Below are 16,062 nucleotides of genomic sequence, written 5' to 3'. Positions count from 1 at the left end.
TTTCTGTGGTAAAATCGAAATCTTGATTACATGGCTCACGCTAAATTAAAACCAAGAACCTTGTTTTGTTTATCCACCCTTTTTAGAAGGACTTACTGGAGTCTGAATGTAACAACATCAGTTAAAAGGCCTGTTGCTGCTGGGTTACATTTTATAACCCTTGGAAGTTGCAGCTCCAGCTGGCTCTCAGCCAACTGCCACCCTGCGGGAATTTCTCAGGGCTGTTCTCTCCTGATGTGCTCGGAAGCAGAGAAGACGCTTCATAAGTTGTTTTGCAAGGCCATTCATTTCTTCTTCCCCAGTCTTCAGTTTTCTTTCAAAATCCACCCCAAAAGCACAGCAAGAAATACTTAATTGTGATAAAAGCACGAACATCAGCAGCATTTATGTTTTATAATGGCAAAAATAACTTTGCAGTGTTATTTACACCAGCTCTTGGTCATCACCTCCCATCTTTTTATCTAAATCCTTCTTGCTGCTTTCCTTTCGAGTTTATACCTTTGTTTAGCCTTAAGCTGTTCAGAGCAAGGATTGTGTTGGGAGGGACCATCAGCCTCAAAATCAGGATGGAGACAACAGTGGAGTTTGGAAAATTACTCTGACTTGGTGTTTTGCTTTTGTTTGCAACGTTGCAGTACTACAAATGCGGTGCCGAGTTCGCTTTGGTCACCCTGGGCACTCTGGGAGCCTACGCCGCGTTCACCATCGGGGTTACCCAGTGGAGGTAAGGCAGGCCCTGCCCTCTGTGCCCCCCAGGGGCTGGGGCTGAGCTCAGAGCTCAGAGCTCAGCCTGCACTGCTGAGCTCAGCCTGCACTGCTGACCGTGCCTCACGCACCCCGCCCTCCGCAGGACCAAGTTCCGCATAGAGATGAACAAGGCCGATAACGACGCTGGCAACGCTGCCATCGACTCGCTGCTCAACTATGAGACTGTGAAGGTGAGGCCAGGCTTTACTGCCAGGCTCTTTGTCATAAGATTCATCTTTCATGGGGCTACAGCTGTGGAGCAATAGCCTGTTTTCAAACATGATTCATTTGCGCTGCATGGCATCGACAGAGGAGCGCAGAGGTTTTAGTGGGGCTTGAAAGAATCTGTTTGCTAACAGAGAGTGAGGAGTTTCCTTCATGACTGAATCATTCTCACCATCAGTTTCTGCAAAACTTGGTCTTGAAGAGGATGTTTAGGTTGGATCTCAGGGAAAGGTTCTTCCCCCAGAGGGTGGTTGGCACTGAACAGGCTCCCCAGGGCAGTGGGCACAGCCCCAAGGCTGCCAGAGCTCCAGGAGTGTAGGGACAAGGCTCTCAGGGACAGGGTGGGATTGATGGAATGTCCTGGGCAGGGCCAGGGTTTGGATTGGATTGAAGTTGATCCTTCCAGCTCAGCCTATTCCATGATTCTTTTCTCTCTAGTTGTTAGATCTGTTGGAGAGCAGTTGTGTACCTGTGCCTGTAGCATGTTAATACTCTATTTTGTATAAACCTAAACAATCTCAACAGTCATGAGGCTGCCACATTTACCATTTTTGTGTATGTTGTAGTATTTCAATAATGAAAAATACGAAGCCCAACGGTATGATGAGTTCCTGAAGACCTATGAAAATGCCTCCCTGAAGACTACCTCCACTTTAGCTCTCCTCAACTTCGGACAGAGCGCTATATTCAGTGTTGGCTTAACAGCCATCATGGTGCTTGCCAGCCAGGGCATTGTTGCAGGTAACTCATCTGTCTGTAAGCTAAAGATGACTCTGCTTTACCTTGATTCATCCATAAGAGAGGAGTTAATTTTAACTAACCTATGGTTGATGTGAAAGTTTATTTTGAGTGGTTTTGCTTGGGAGCTTTTACTTAAGAGTTTTGCCTTTTTCTGCTTCTTGGAGTATTATTAATCCCATGATATATATGTATATATATATATAGCAATAACTAGTATGATTTCATCAAAAACATTTTAAAAGTTAAGCAGTTAGAGAAAGATCCCAAGAAAATATCACTTCAGCAAGTTTCTGCTGAAGGCTTGGGAAAGACACTTTTAAACCTACAAATACTTCTGTAAGACCCTTTGTTTTTCCCCTTCTTCCTTTTCCATGTTGGCAACACTCAGGACTTTTCCCCCAAGTGTATATATATGTACTCATGTGCTTGGTCTCCAGTAGTTTTATCACCAGTGTCCTTCACTTTCCTTAGATTAATCAGGGCACATTATTCAAACAATTGTTAGGGGTTTTTAATCTCCTGATTTACTACACAAAGTCTGCTTGTTTAGGAAGACAAAGTACAATTTAATTACAGCATTGGGGTGAGGCTCAGCTAAAGCAAGAGGGTTTTAGAGTAAAAATAATGATGTTTTAAACACTGTTAATGTCCAGAAGTGTTTGAAGGGCAGACATTTATACCATATGGTCTTTTTTGCATCTGCTTTTCCCTTTTTAAGAGATGCCAGGGCAGAGAAGGGTTACAGTGTGAACAGATCGGTCAGGAGGTGCAGTTCATGACTGTTCTTAGGAAAATTTACAATAGCTTTAAGCAGGATGGTAGGAAAATGGCTTTAAATCATCTTTTTGGGTCTGTTTCAGCTGAACTAACCTGGCACTTACCTTTAGCTGTGTGTCCTCCTGAGTTTTCCCTTGATCAGCCTGTTTGATGCTACGCTGCCCAGAGGTTCTCACTGTGGGTTTTAGCAGCTCTGTAGTATGATCATGACAAATTCCATCAGTCAGATTTGTCTGTAATTGCACTTAAGATTGTCTTTCCTGATTTGTGCTCTCATACATTAGCTGCTCCCCTTCTAACTTATTTAGGCCCCTTTAAGTTTCTCTCTGTGGAATTTCCAGCTGCACAATCTGATGTTTTATATGCTGCTTGCCTTATTTTCCAGTGCTATTTTATCTTCTTTTAAAGTGAAACCCACACAAACATTGCCATTCATTTCAGGCACCTTCCTGTATAAAACCTGATCTTATGGGAATGGGTTTTGTTTGCTGTTTAAACATACAGGTTTAGAAATGGGGTAAAAGAAACTAGAATTGATTGATTATTTTTTTTTAAATCTTTTGGTACTTCCTGACAAGACAACCCTTCAAGTCTCCTTATTCTCTCACATCCATTTTGTCTTAAGGCAGCCTTTCTGTTGGAGATCTAGTAATGGTGAATGGATTGCTGTTCCAGCTTTCTCTTCCCCTAAACTTCCTGGGAACAGTATACAGAGAGACAAGACAAGCACTTATAGATATGAATACCTTGTTTACACTTCTCAGTGTAGATACCAAAATTAAAGTAAGTAGTAGCTTATTTTCCTAAAATATCTGGGTATTTAATAGGGCTGTTTGTGGCAATGCCATCATTTCATCCCATTTTCTTACCTTCCAGGTTTAATTTCTATTCATGAATGAGTTGTTGGGTGTAAGGGTGCTGTTCTGCTCCTCTTTTAAGTGCAGTTACTGCAATAGCAGTTGAGTATTTTTCTTGCAGAGAAGCAGTTGTTGTTTCATGGAAGCTGTGTTTGTATTGAGATTTTTTTGTTTGTTTGTTTAAGTATTCATGCCTTGTGGTTGAAGTTTTATTGGTAATTAATGATGCAGAATTTATCACTGCAAAAGAAGTTGTGAGGCAGAGTGTTCACAGCAGAAATTTTTACCTGCTTTGGGGAAGAGGATGAGAGAACCAATGTCACTTGTGCAGCAAATGATAACTATTTTCCACATATCCATTGTGGCTGTTTGCCTTTTTCTGAGCTGGGAAATGGACTGTTGAACTATTGGAGATACTTTCTGGGCAGCAGGTAAAGTGGAACTCTTCTTTTAACAGGACAAAGAGCTGGCTCCCCCCCTGCAGATCACCCCCCAGACTGCTGCCATCGCCTTTGATAATGTGCATTTCGAGTACCTTGAGGGGCAGAAAGTCCTTTCTGGAGTGTCCTTTGAAGTCCCTGCAGGAAAGAAAGTGGCCATTGTAGGAGGTAGTGGGTCAGGGTGGGTAAATGGACTAAATATGCCAATCAATGCAGAATTTAGCCTCTTAAACACGGTGCTTCTTGTGTTTGCTTTTTATAATTTTTGTTTGTGACATCAATTCCAATTGGAGATTGTAAATGGCAAAGCAGAATGTAACATTAACTTCAGTTCTTTTCAATTCCAGGAAAAGCACAATTGTGAGGTTATTATTTCGCTTCTATGAACCTCAGAAAGGAAATATTTATGTTGCTGGACAGAACATCCAAGATGTCAGTTTGGAAAGTCTGAGAAAGGCAATTGGAGTTGTACCCCAGGTATTCCATGTTTCCTTCTCCCCAGTAGTCCATTGCAATAGTAATTTGCTGTGGTTCAGTGGAGGTCAATCCTAGTGCAGTGGTGTTGTCTTAATTCCGTTGAAAGTCACCATGCCTGTTGTTTTGGGTTTTTTTCCCAGGAAATATTATGTTTTTATGTGCATCATCATATAGATCCAATTTCTGAAATGTGCTTAAGCCTCCCCATGAGAAACTGCCTCCAGCTTTAAATTATTTAGCTTTATAGTTGATTACCACCCATAATGAGTTAGCAAAGTGGTGAAAGTATGCATGACATACATATTTAGGACACAAAATGTATTAATCCCATTTTTGGGAAATTTCCCCAAACACTTCTACATTCAGGCGTTGTAGAAAAAATATAAGCTGTTCAGTATTGATTTCTGTCACGGTTTGGGGACAGTTTTGTCACGGTTTCTTATTTGAAACGTTCTTCCCACGGCTGCAGGATGCCGTTCTCTTCCACAACACCATCTACTACAACCTGCTGTACGGCAACACCGGGGCCAGCCCCGAGGAGGTGTATGCAGTGGCCAGGCTGGCAGGGATCCACGATGCCATCCTCAGGATGCCCAATGGATACAACACCCAGGTCGGGGAGCGGGGCCTCAAACTCTCAGGTAGGATCTCAGACCCACCAGTTCTTGATATCCCTTTGGCTGCCTCCTCAGTCAGACTTGCTTTTAGCTTGTTTACCTTATGATATTGGAAAAGACCTTCAAGATCATTATCAAGTCCAGCCTTTGATTAAATCCCACCATGCCCACTAAATTGTAGTGCCAAGTGCCATGTCCACTCGTTTTTTGAACACTTCCAGGGGTGGTGACTCCACTGCTGCCCTGGGCAGCTGTGCCAGTGCTTAACCACTCTTTCAGTGAAGGTTTTCCTAATACCCAACCTGAACCTCCCCTGCTGCAACTTGAGCCCATTTCCTCTCCTCCTGTCCCTTGTTCCCTGGGAGCAGAGCCCGATTATTCCCTCGGCTCCCTCCTGTCAGGGAGCTGCAGAGCCGGAAGGTCCCCCCTGAGCCTCCTTTTCTCTGGGCTGAGCCCCCCCAGCTCCCTCAGCTGTTCCTGCTTTTCCAGCCCCTTCCCCAGCTCCATTCCCTTCTCTGGAAATGCTCCAGCTCCTCAATGTTCTCATAGTGAGGGGCCCAAAAAACATAACTCTAAAGGCTAAATATTAAATATGAAGATCCACAGTGTAAGGCAGCTGGAGTTTGCAAGGTATTTAAAGGAGTGTATTTTCAGGGGATACTGTTGAGTGAGAGGATGTGTAAGCATGGATATGCATCTGTGTCAAAATACTCTTTCTCATAATCTGGCTCATAATCCCCATAAAATGGGGGAACTTTCTCTGTGTGTGCTCTGGGCCCTGTTCATAGTGGAGGGCAGGAGCAGAGGGGGGTGCAGGGGGTGCAGCAGAGGCCCTGCTGGTTGCAGGGACAGCTCTGGGGGGTGTTTCTCTCTGTGCAGCTGCTGCAGTCAGGAGTCCTGGTCTCTGTAACAGCAGATCAGAGGTCACAGCCTGTCCCCAGAACAGAGTGCACGGCTGCTGAAGGGGAATTCAGGGAAGGGGACAAGGGAAAGCACAAACCTGGGTGAGGGAATAGAAAGATACAAAATAGGTACTGGTGGAATGTGATGCCTGTCTTCCCACACTAGTAATTTGTAGAAAGAGGATTTGACTGACAATAGATTTGAAATGTGTTGGTGTTTGTAAAAGCATAGAATGGTTTGTGTTGAAGGGGACCTTCTAAAACTCATCTTCACCCAAAGGGCTGGCACAGCTGCCCAGGGCAGTGGCAGAGTCCCCATGCCTGTGGGGATTTAGGAGTTGTGTGGATGTGGCACTGGGGATGAGGGTTAGTGGTGGCCTTGCAGTGCTGGAGGAATGGTTGGACTCACTGGGCTCAGAGGGCTTTTCCAACCTGAACAATTCCATGATTCTGTGTCCCATTCTAAATCTGGAGCATTGTGTGGGTATGTCAGAGTTCCCTTCTGACCTCAAGACTCCTGTAAAGGAGCCTGTCTGAAAATGGGTTGTGCCTTTACTTCATCCTTCATTTTGTGATGGTCATAAACATCCACCTGCCAGTGCTTCAACAAAAGGGTGTTTAGAAAGTGAAGGAAAGTGTGGAAATGTGTTCTTTTCCTGCTTTGTATTTAAGGAAAATAAGAGTATGTAAAATACTTAGGAGAAAGACAGTGGAATTCCTTGGGGACAGAAAAAATGCATAGAGTGGGTATTTGCCACTGAAATAGCAGCTTCAGTTTCTTGTTTGCAGCAATTAGATGAGCACTGGCAAATAACAGTGGTAACCAAGTGTCAGGAATGTGTGCAGTCAGGCTGCAGGAGTCCTGGGCTGGTGCTCTCAGGAGGGGTTTAGTTGTTCAGAGGATTGGAGATAGCAAATGAAAACCTTTGAGGTCCTTCAGTAGCTCTGTAAAAATATGACATCTGTTACTTGGAATCTCTAGTTTTCTGAATAGTAGAATGGCTCCCTAAATTCCTATAAAAGTTTAATTTCTATTCCTGTAAAGGATTCATTCCTGCATCTGGTTTGTTGTTCTTGGGGGGGGTTAAGTTGGTTGAGACTTCGTATCCTTCTGGTCTAAGGAAAGCACAAAGTCCTGATTTATGGCCTTTTTTTAAATAGTATTTTGTGGCAGAAACAGTGGGGGTGAAAGGCCTGTGAATTGAAGGGTGCCCTTTGAAATCCAGGTGTTTTATGTGCATGATGGAAAAGCAAGGTTTTAGTTGCAGTGAGATCTTTTCCAGTTTAGATGTTGAAGTAGCATTTAGTGCAGTTCTTGGTGGTCTCAGTGATTGATTCATTAACAGTAGAGAGTGAAAACCAAGTTGTTTTTGGGCTTTTCCAAGTAGAATCCATATCGGTGTTTTCTGATTGATTGGTGACAGGCAGAGCCAAACCCCTGCCTCTGTGAATGCAGATGTTCGTGTGCTGCTGTCCTGAGTGTGAATGGGGAAAGAGCATGAAATAAGGATGTGCTACAAATGTAAGGGGCTTTGTTCTTTTAGAATGACTTTCAAACATGGATATTGTCAAGCTGTGAGTTCTGAACATGCTGGAAAGGAGAGGGAGGAAGAGCACATTAAAATAGACTGAGTAAATTGTACAGTTCTAATTGCTCTGAGTTCTGCCAAAGACAGTCTAAAATGTGAACTGCAGCATTTCCATCAGCCTTTTAAATGGTTTATGAAAGCATGTTCTCTCCTGATAGGAATGGAACATTAACAAGGATAGAATGGTATTAAATGGAATGTTTTGAAGTCTTGAGTAAAACAAAGGAGGACAAGTGCACAAATGTGACGTGGATGCATCGCATACCAAATGTTTAGCAGATTTTAGGTTCTCAAATGCACCTGTTTTCCTGTCTGTAAAAGTTGCCCCGAGTTATTCTTGAGTAGATGTTGGCTGTAAGAATTTTGAAGGAAGGCAAACTAGTCTGAAAGTGGGTTACCCCAGAAACCACCAGGCTGTAGAGTGCAGACTGAAGGTGGTTTTCAGTACCATATTAACTGTGTTCTTGAATGACATTTACCACTGATGAGTGGAAAGTTGGATAAATATCAAGGAGAGAGACCTGAAAGACACAATGTGTGAGCAGGATGCATGAAATCCAGTGCAGCAGCATGGACAGAGCACTGGTTGTTTGGGAGAGAAAACGGGGTTTGAGTGTGCAGAGTTACTGGCTGGGGCAGAGCTCAGGTACAAAACAGTTCTGTCCTTTTCCAGAAGTATAAGCAATCTTGAATCACCAGGGAGCAGGAACTTTTGTGCTATCTTATGTAACATGGCAGACCTTTGTCAGCAGTAACTATGATGTCTGTTAAAAGAAAAAAAAAAAAAAAAAGAAAAAAAACCCCAAGAACCAACTCTCAAAAGTCATGTCTGCTGCTGAATTTACACTATCACAGTTCTAACTTCATTTTTTTTCTTTTTTCCCCTCTTCCCCTCATTCAGGTGGAGAAAAGCAAAGAGTTGCAATTGCTAGAGCAATGTTAAAGGATCCATATATTTTTCTCTATGATGAAGCCACATCATCTCTAGATTCAATTACAGAAGAGGTAAATTGGGATTAAAAAATTCTGAATTTTAAGTGGTGCAATGGTGTCTGATTCTGATACTTTTTCCTGTTCTTTTCCCCTCAGAAAGGATTCTGTTCTTTTTGCCAAACTGCTGTCAAGTGTTTTCTCAGTAGTATTAAGAGGTCCTGTGTCTGAGCCATTGTCCTAAAGACCAGAGCAGAGATGCTGAGTCTGTCTGCTGGGACACAGGGAGGGGTATCAGCTGGCTCTGGGATATTTCTTGGGCACTCTGGAAGGTCCCCTTCACCTTTACACATTCATCCCTTGAAACTGGTGCTAATACCTTAAAGTGTGAAGAAGCTTTCCAATCCACTTGAAAAGGTGTTTAGGTGACATGTAGCATCCATTAAAAATGTCTCCTGAATACTTGTGACATGATGCAGGACAGCAAACCTCTTGTTTCTGAGATGCAGATGCAGGTGTGACCTGCAGTGCTGGTGTTGGTTTGTGTTCATTCCCCAGGCAGGGCTGTGACATGGATGTCGTGACACTGTGACAGGAACTGCATCAAGGCTTCATAACATCTTTCTTTAAGCACAAACCCCTCAGCCCCAGCAGTAATTTCCCACACTAATGTCATCAAGGACTTGAGTTAAGCTGTGGCTGCGTTCACTTATGCAGATTATCGAGCGAATTTATTGACCTGTAATCACTACATTACTTTCATTTTCCAGGCACAAAGAAATCAGAGTATGAACTGTGTATCCATCTAGCACAGCCCTGGAATGTAGCACAGCTCCCTGGTGGAGCAGCAGTGTCCATAGCACAGTTCTGCAGAACAGCACGGGGACTCTCGCTCTTGTTTTGCTGCATCTGTTGCAAGAGTCGTAAGCAAAGCTGGAAGTTGCACAGCAGAAATGCAGCAAATGAAAGTGAGCCCCTTCCACAAGGCTGTGCCTGGGAATTGAAATGGTTTCTGACAAAAAAGGAAGGTTTTCAGGGAACTGAAGAGGACACGTCATTGTCGGTAGTGAGGGCACAAAGTCCCAGTCAGTGCTCCTTGCAGAGGAGTGTGGTTTGGGAAGGTGGCAGAGTGCTCACAAAGGGAGCACTGCATAGATAGATAACTCCCAGAATTGCTTTAACTTTATATTCTGTAGTGGCATGATATTGAGGAGGATTTTTTCCTTTAACTTTCATTAGAAAGTATTATTATGATGCTGAGGAGTTATTTTCAGATGCTTTTACTGCTCTTTGTCGCTTGTGTACCATGCTCCATGGGAAGGTTTTCCTGAAATCCAGTGACCCTTCTCTTCCTTTGTCCCTGGGGATAGCTATGTTTTTCTGTGAATACAAGCTTGTTTTTTTTGCAGTTTGAGGCTTTATCAGAACCACAGATATTTCATGCTTGGGACTCTCCTGTTTCCTTGGTAGATGCTTGTGGCTGTTTGTTATTATGAACCTGTAGCAGTACCGGAAGTGTTTCTCAAAACTTACTTACAGGAATTTGCATATTTCCAGCAGCATTTTATTTCTCCTCATCCCACCCAGGAGTGTGTAAGAGTTTGTGTGTTCCAATCTTGCAGAACATTCTCAAAGCCATGAGGGACATGGTGAAGCACCGGACATCGATTTTCATTGCTCACAGGTTGTCCACGGTGGTGGATGCGGACGAGATCATCGTGCTGGATCAGGTGAGGGATCCCCTGGGGCTGTGGGGCTTCCACAGCCTGTCAGTGTTGGCTTTAGGGACTCTCTGTGTCCAGTTTGAATTATCACACTCCGACCAACCTGCTGGAAGCTCTTCCTTTGGAAGTGAACCACGTTGGAAAGTTCCAACTCAAGCTTGGTTTTTTTATACGTTTCTCTTCACAAACTTGCACGTGAGACTCTCTCCTATCTTGTTACTTTTTTATGGCTCACTGTTTCATGGTTTTGATCTAATTTATTACATGCTCCTGTCAGACGAATTTACTAAAGTGTTCCCCCAATTTATGCTTCACTCTCGTTGCTCAGTGAGTGTCTGTTTTCCACATACATCCATTTTTTCATTTCAGTGGAAAGAGATAGGACAGCATGTTCTGTTTCCATACAGATAGAACTACTTCAGGATTGTTCAACCTAATTATGTTATAAATCTGAGCACCATTCTCTGTTGTACCTGTAGAAAAATGTGATTGTTCCCTTTCTCTTCTAAGAAAAAAACCAATAAATTTCAACATTTAATTTGCTAATACCACTATTGAGCTGTTACCTCGTGCTCAGTGTGTCCAAAGTCCGTTTTCTTCTCTATTACCCAGACCTGGCAAGAGATGTAAAATAAACAAATGTCCTCATGATAACTTCGTAATTACTCTTTTAACTGATAATGCTGAAAGTACAGTGCTCTAATCTGCTGATAATAGATGTTAAATTTATCTCTGCATTCATTTTTATCAGTTGCTATTTATATGCTTGTGATCATAGGTGTATTTAGTGACTTAAAATACACATCTAAAAGCAAATAAATTATTCCTACAGTACATTCAGTGGTTTCATGGGAAATTAGAACAAACTCTTATGAAATGGGGACATTCATGACTGTCTTTGCTACGCAAATCTCAGCTTTATATGAAGCTCAGAATGAAGTAGTGGAATAAATCACTTGCAGTGCTCCATGGAGTTTTTATTCAGTTCTGATCTGCTTTGTTTTTTCAGCTTTTGCTGAACAATCCTTTCCTAAGGTGTATCCTTTATCCAACTGCACGTTAAAGCACCTTGCAAGTGTTTTTGAACCTGTTACAAGGCGATCTGCAGCTTTTTGTTTTCGATGCAAGTTTTCACAGCTTACTAAGAGTGTGTTTTGTGTTAGAGTGTAACTGTTACATTAGAAATGAAAGCACAGCCTGGAACTGTAGAAGAGCTGGGGTGCTCCTTTCCTGAGGGATGCTGGTGACACCGGGAATGGGGAGGGGGCTCCCAGGGCAGCACCTCCTGCCATCCCAGCAGGACTGACCTGGAGCAGCCAGAGAAGGTGCATTTTGATGACTGGTCAAGAGTTATTAAAAAAAAAAAGCACCATAATTCAAAAGCCTGGCCTCTACTACAAGAGCTCCACATTAACCCCTTGAAGGTTTTAAGTAAATGCCTCAGTTCTGTTGATCAAATTTTTCTGTTCAGATTCCACCAGCATAACTTCTGATAGAAGTGCCAAGACCCACGTTTTTTCCCAGCATATCCATCAGCAGCTGTCACAAGGAGGTAGATTTAATTGTAGATCAGAATTTAGAATAACATCAAATCCACATGGTTGTCTGTATAATTCTATCCTTTACCAGAAGAAAGAGTAGCTGGAGAATAAAATACATTAGTTTGGTTTGAAGTCAGTGAATGTGTCTCTCAAAGTGAAAAGATCAGTCTGGTTTTTTGAAGAGTGGTGGTGCTTCTCTGTCTGTAGGGTTGGAGTTCCCTTGAGCTGTCCTTTCCAGCTGTCCCTTCCCATTTCCACAGTGATAGTCAATAAATCATCTTTCCCTTGAGAACAGCCCAGATGAAGTGAACTGCTGAGGCCGTTGTCAGGGTGGCCCTTGCAGGGACACAGGCTACAGAGCTCCCATAAAAGCACAGTTTACACTAATTGTTTGCAGGATTTGATTTTAAATGTGCTTTGCTTGTCTAATACTCTTTGCTCTTTTTTTTAGCCTCTTCCTGTGTATTTGTTACTGAGCAAAATCAAAACAGGTGTTTGTTTTGGTACACTCGGGTGGCTTTTGCACCTTGCTCCTCATATAGAGATCCATGTTTACTTTAAGTAGCTCTTCCATTTTAGATAGTAAAAGTTTCCATGCTGGTGGGCTTTACATTTTGCCCAGATGGACAAGAGGTACATGGATTCCCATTTCTCCAAGTCCAGGAGGAGCACAGCTCCATGTTTTCCGTGTGGTACGCTGAGTGAACTGTGCTGGTCATTCCACGCTGTCCCAAGCTCCTCCTCATTAACAACTGCTCTAATCTGTACTGTGCAGTTGTGCTCCCTGTGTTGGCACGTTCCTAAAGATCTGGTGATGTGGATTCCTGAGCTGCTCCTTGTTTTGCAGGGGAAGGTGGTGGAACGGGGCACTCATACGGAGCTCCTGGCGAGTCCCGGCAATCTGTACTCTGAGATGTGGCACACGCAGAGCAGCAAAGTGCTCCACAGCCACAACCACCCCAGCTGGCAGCAGAGGAATCACCAGACATCCAAAGAGGAGGAGAGGAAGAAGCTGGAAGAAGAAATTCTGAATAGTGTGAAAGGCTGCGGGAACTGTTCGTGCTGAGAACGATCCTGGATCAGTCGCGTATGGCAGGTTAAAAATGCACAAGAATGCAGTGAAATGCAGCTCTTGTTTTTAAGTCAGCATTCAAAAACTTCTGGGGTTTGCAGTTTTGGGGTTTTACAGTTTCACAGAGGGACATAATTTCAACCAAAGGAGTTCTATTTTTGCATCTTTAGAAACCTGTAATATTCAGTGGCATCTGCAAGAGCTGGGCTTTTCGAAAACTTTAAACTTCCCAACTAAGAGTGTAATTTATGGCAATTTTTAGGTATTGGTAAATTCTCCTGGTAGTCACTTGATGTGGACTATTAAATTGTAAACAGATTTGCCCTTGATTTACATTATTTCTCATCATTAATGGTTGATAGATATGACATATTTTAATTGTAATTGGGCTAATTTGAACTCATTTGCTAGTGAGGAAGATGCCATTTAAATTCTTCAGTGGTGTTCTGGTTTAAAATGTTCTTCCTCATAAAGAATAAGAAAAGCCTCAACAAAATATTAGAGGCTTCTAGTAGCAAACTAAATATTGAAATTATCCATCTCACCCTTCAGAAGCACCTTTTGTACTGCACTATCAGGAAATAAATTGGTATCATTCTAAAGGAAAACTAATAGTATTTTTAAGTGAAAAATGAAAAAAAAATCTGAGTTTCGGATTCTGTATCCTCAGCATCTGCTGTGGCAGTCGAGGCAGAATGCAGTCGCTCTTTCTAGTTCAGTCACGGTCTTAGGGAGCAATTAAGATTCAATAAAGACTTCCATAAATTTCTATTATCTCATTAATGTATGAGAAAATGACCTGGATAACGCTGAAAGCATTGCTATAATAATCTCCTCATTTCAACAGCCCAAACTTCTCCAGTGGCAGGAAAGCTCAGTGTCTGGGATCTGCAGGACACTGGGGGGTGTTGGGTTTGGGGAGGGGGCTTCTGTGAGGAGGTGCCAGAAGGTTCCCCTGTGTCTGGCAGAGCCCATCCCAGATGGCTCCAGGATGGACCCACTGCTGGCCAAGGCTGAGCCCACCAGCAATGGGACAATGTCTTTGGGAAGGGAGGGAAAAGCTTGTGATTGTGAGAGCAACTGCAGCTGGAGAGAGGAGTGGGATATGTGAGAGCAACAGCCCTGCGGACACCAGGCTGGGGGAGCGTGAGCTCCAGGCACTGCAGCAGAGATCCACCTGCAGCCCATGGAGGAGAGGACCCCACACTGGAGCAGAAGGATTTGCCCAGGCCAGGCTGTGACCTCCTGGGAAGCCCGTGCTGGAGCAGGACGTGGGATCCCATGGAAGACACACTCTGGAGCAGCCTGTGCCTGAAGGACTGACCCATGGAAAGCAGGCACGTGGGAAGGACACGCTGGAGTGCAGGGGAGGAGAGTGAGGAGGAAGGAGCAGCAGAGCCAACGTGCTGAACTGACCACAGCCTCCATTCCCTGTCCCCTGTGCCACCTGCAGGGAGGTGGAGAATTTAGGAGCGAAGCTGAGCCCAGGGAGAAGGGAGGGATGGGAGGAAGGTGTTTCAAGATTTGGTCTCGTTTTCTCATCACCCTACTCAGACTTCTAATTGGCAGTCAATTAAATGAGTTTCCCTGAGATGAGTGTTTTGCCCATGACGGTAATTGCTGGGTGATCTCTCCCTGTCCTTAACTCAGGAGCCTTTCCAAATGTTTTCCCTCCCTGCCCAGCTGAGGAGGGCAGGGATGGAGTGGGTTTGGTGGGCACCCAGTGTGCTGCCAGGGCCAGCCCACCACAACACCACTGTGTTTTCAGGCCTTGTCTCTTCAGGGAGACCATCTCTATTTAGCCCAAGCTATTCTGTGTAATTCTTCATGTTGAATTCAAGAATTAAAATCTTTCTCTTGGATGTTGAAAAATAACTGTTATTTCTGGGGAATTACACCAGTATAATTACATTGATGTAATTACATTTGTAAATCAGATGCAAGGTTTCTCACTGTGGGCACTGGGGAAGGGCTGAATTTGGTGCTTCTGGAAATTTAATTGCAAATAGCATTTATTTTTTTGTGTTATACCCTCCCCTGCAACTAAATATAGGAACAGTAACTTAAAAGGAGTGAAACCTTTGCTAGTTATTAATTTTCTCTCTTCTAAAATGATGGGTGAAAAAAACCCCAACTTGGCATCAATCTGCAGTTATAAATTATTTTAAAAAGTGTGCTTTAATTTTCAACCTCGGAGTGCAGAAGCAAAGTGAAGTCCTGTTAATGTAGTGGCAGTGCAGAATTCCAGCTTACAGCCTTCCCTTTATTTTCCCTAATGGTCTCCTGGTTTTGCTGACAGCAGTGAGGGGACTGTAAAGGTGCAATTATGTTCCAGCTGCCAGAAACAGCAAAAGTTTATTGAAACTACCCTGCAAGAGCTCATTTTTGGAATTAACTTATCTGTCTGCTCTTCATGGAGCAGGGAACAGGCAAAGGCTGTAAATAGGAATATTTCGAGCCTAAGATCTTTTTCCTTTGGTACAAGGACTAAAAATGTCTCTGGTCTGAAAGGTGGAGGAATGGGGTTTTGTCAGTGAACAGTTTTCCCTGTTGCAGGGCCTGGACATCCCAGCAGGGCCCTACAGAACACTCAGGATCAGGAATTGTCTGGGAGATGTTTGGAACCAGAAGCTGTTTTAATGCCAAGTTGGATTGTGTTTGTGAGGGGCCGATTTCAGATGAAAGCTGATGGATTTTACCACTGGGAACGGGCTTGTGTTGGGCACTACAGGTCTGCAGTGAGGACTGTTTTCCACTGGGAAGTGCCAGGAGGGATCAATATTTGTTGAAATCTGTAGGGGTTTGATGCAGCTCGAGGCCATTACCTGGCTCTGCCACCCTTTGGGTGCCAGTGGATGTGCTGCAGCTCTGTCCAGCTCTAAGCAAACAGAATGACAGGAGGCAACTCTGAACCAAGGCATTTCCTAAAACAAGAGGCTGCTCCTCCAGTAGGACACGTTGCTTAAAGAACTGCAGCGACTTTCTGGAGGTGACTGAAAACTTCCTGTGTTGTGGAGCTGCTGGATGAGCATTCCTGGCTGGGTGGTGGCTCTGCTGGAGTGAATTGCTGTGGAGAAGCAGAAACAACACTCGGTGAGTCTCCTGTCTGCTACAAAGTCAAACTTGTGCTTTTTTCTTTTTTTTTCTTTTATTTTGAATTTTTATTCCTGCACTGTGACTCCAAAGTGTCACCATGGAAGCAGATGTTTAAAACACTGAATGGGAGAGCCATGGCTTTGGAGGGACTCACTGCAGCACACTGACCCTTGGGACAGTCTACGTGGCATCTCTCGGAAAAGCCTTACGGCTCTCAGAGAAAACAGATTGATTTTGGAGCTCCCTCCCAGCCTCTGTGGACCTTGGTAATTCTGCTCCACTGTAAACTGGAACATCGTTTTCCAAACAGCAGCTTTTCATATGCTG

General features: G+C 43.7%; 1 protein-coding gene across 1 annotated transcript in view; it reads left to right on the top strand.

Moving 5' to 3' along the window:
- ABCB7 (ATP binding cassette subfamily B member 7) overlaps positions 1-13,408 on the top strand; it is a 34,407-nt gene extending 20,999 nt beyond the window's left edge. The window contains exons 7-16 of the mRNA XM_050310371.1: positions 636-724; positions 851-938; positions 1,539-1,713; positions 3,116-3,273; positions 3,805-3,968; positions 4,135-4,264; positions 4,734-4,905; positions 8,274-8,377; positions 9,925-10,032; positions 12,415-13,408. Coding sequence (XP_050166328.1) covers positions 636-724; positions 851-938; positions 1,539-1,713; positions 3,116-3,273; positions 3,805-3,968; positions 4,135-4,264; positions 4,734-4,905; positions 8,274-8,377; positions 9,925-10,032; positions 12,415-12,633 — 1,407 coding nt within the window. The 3' untranslated portion in view covers positions 12,634-13,408. The remainder of the gene's footprint in view (positions 1-635; positions 725-850; positions 939-1,538; positions 1,714-3,115; positions 3,274-3,804; positions 3,969-4,134; positions 4,265-4,733; positions 4,906-8,273; positions 8,378-9,924; positions 10,033-12,414) is intronic.
- Positions 13,409-16,062: the final 2,654 nt, after the last annotated feature.

The sequence above is a fragment of the Myiozetetes cayanensis genome, unplaced genomic scaffold, assembly GCF_022539395.1.
Source record: "Myiozetetes cayanensis isolate MyiCay16 unplaced genomic scaffold, myiCay2020 scf15, whole genome shotgun sequence".
Lineage (NCBI taxonomy): Eukaryota > Metazoa > Chordata > Aves > Passeriformes > Tyrannidae > Myiozetetes > Myiozetetes cayanensis.
This window is presented reverse-complemented; position numbering and strand designations above follow the sequence as displayed.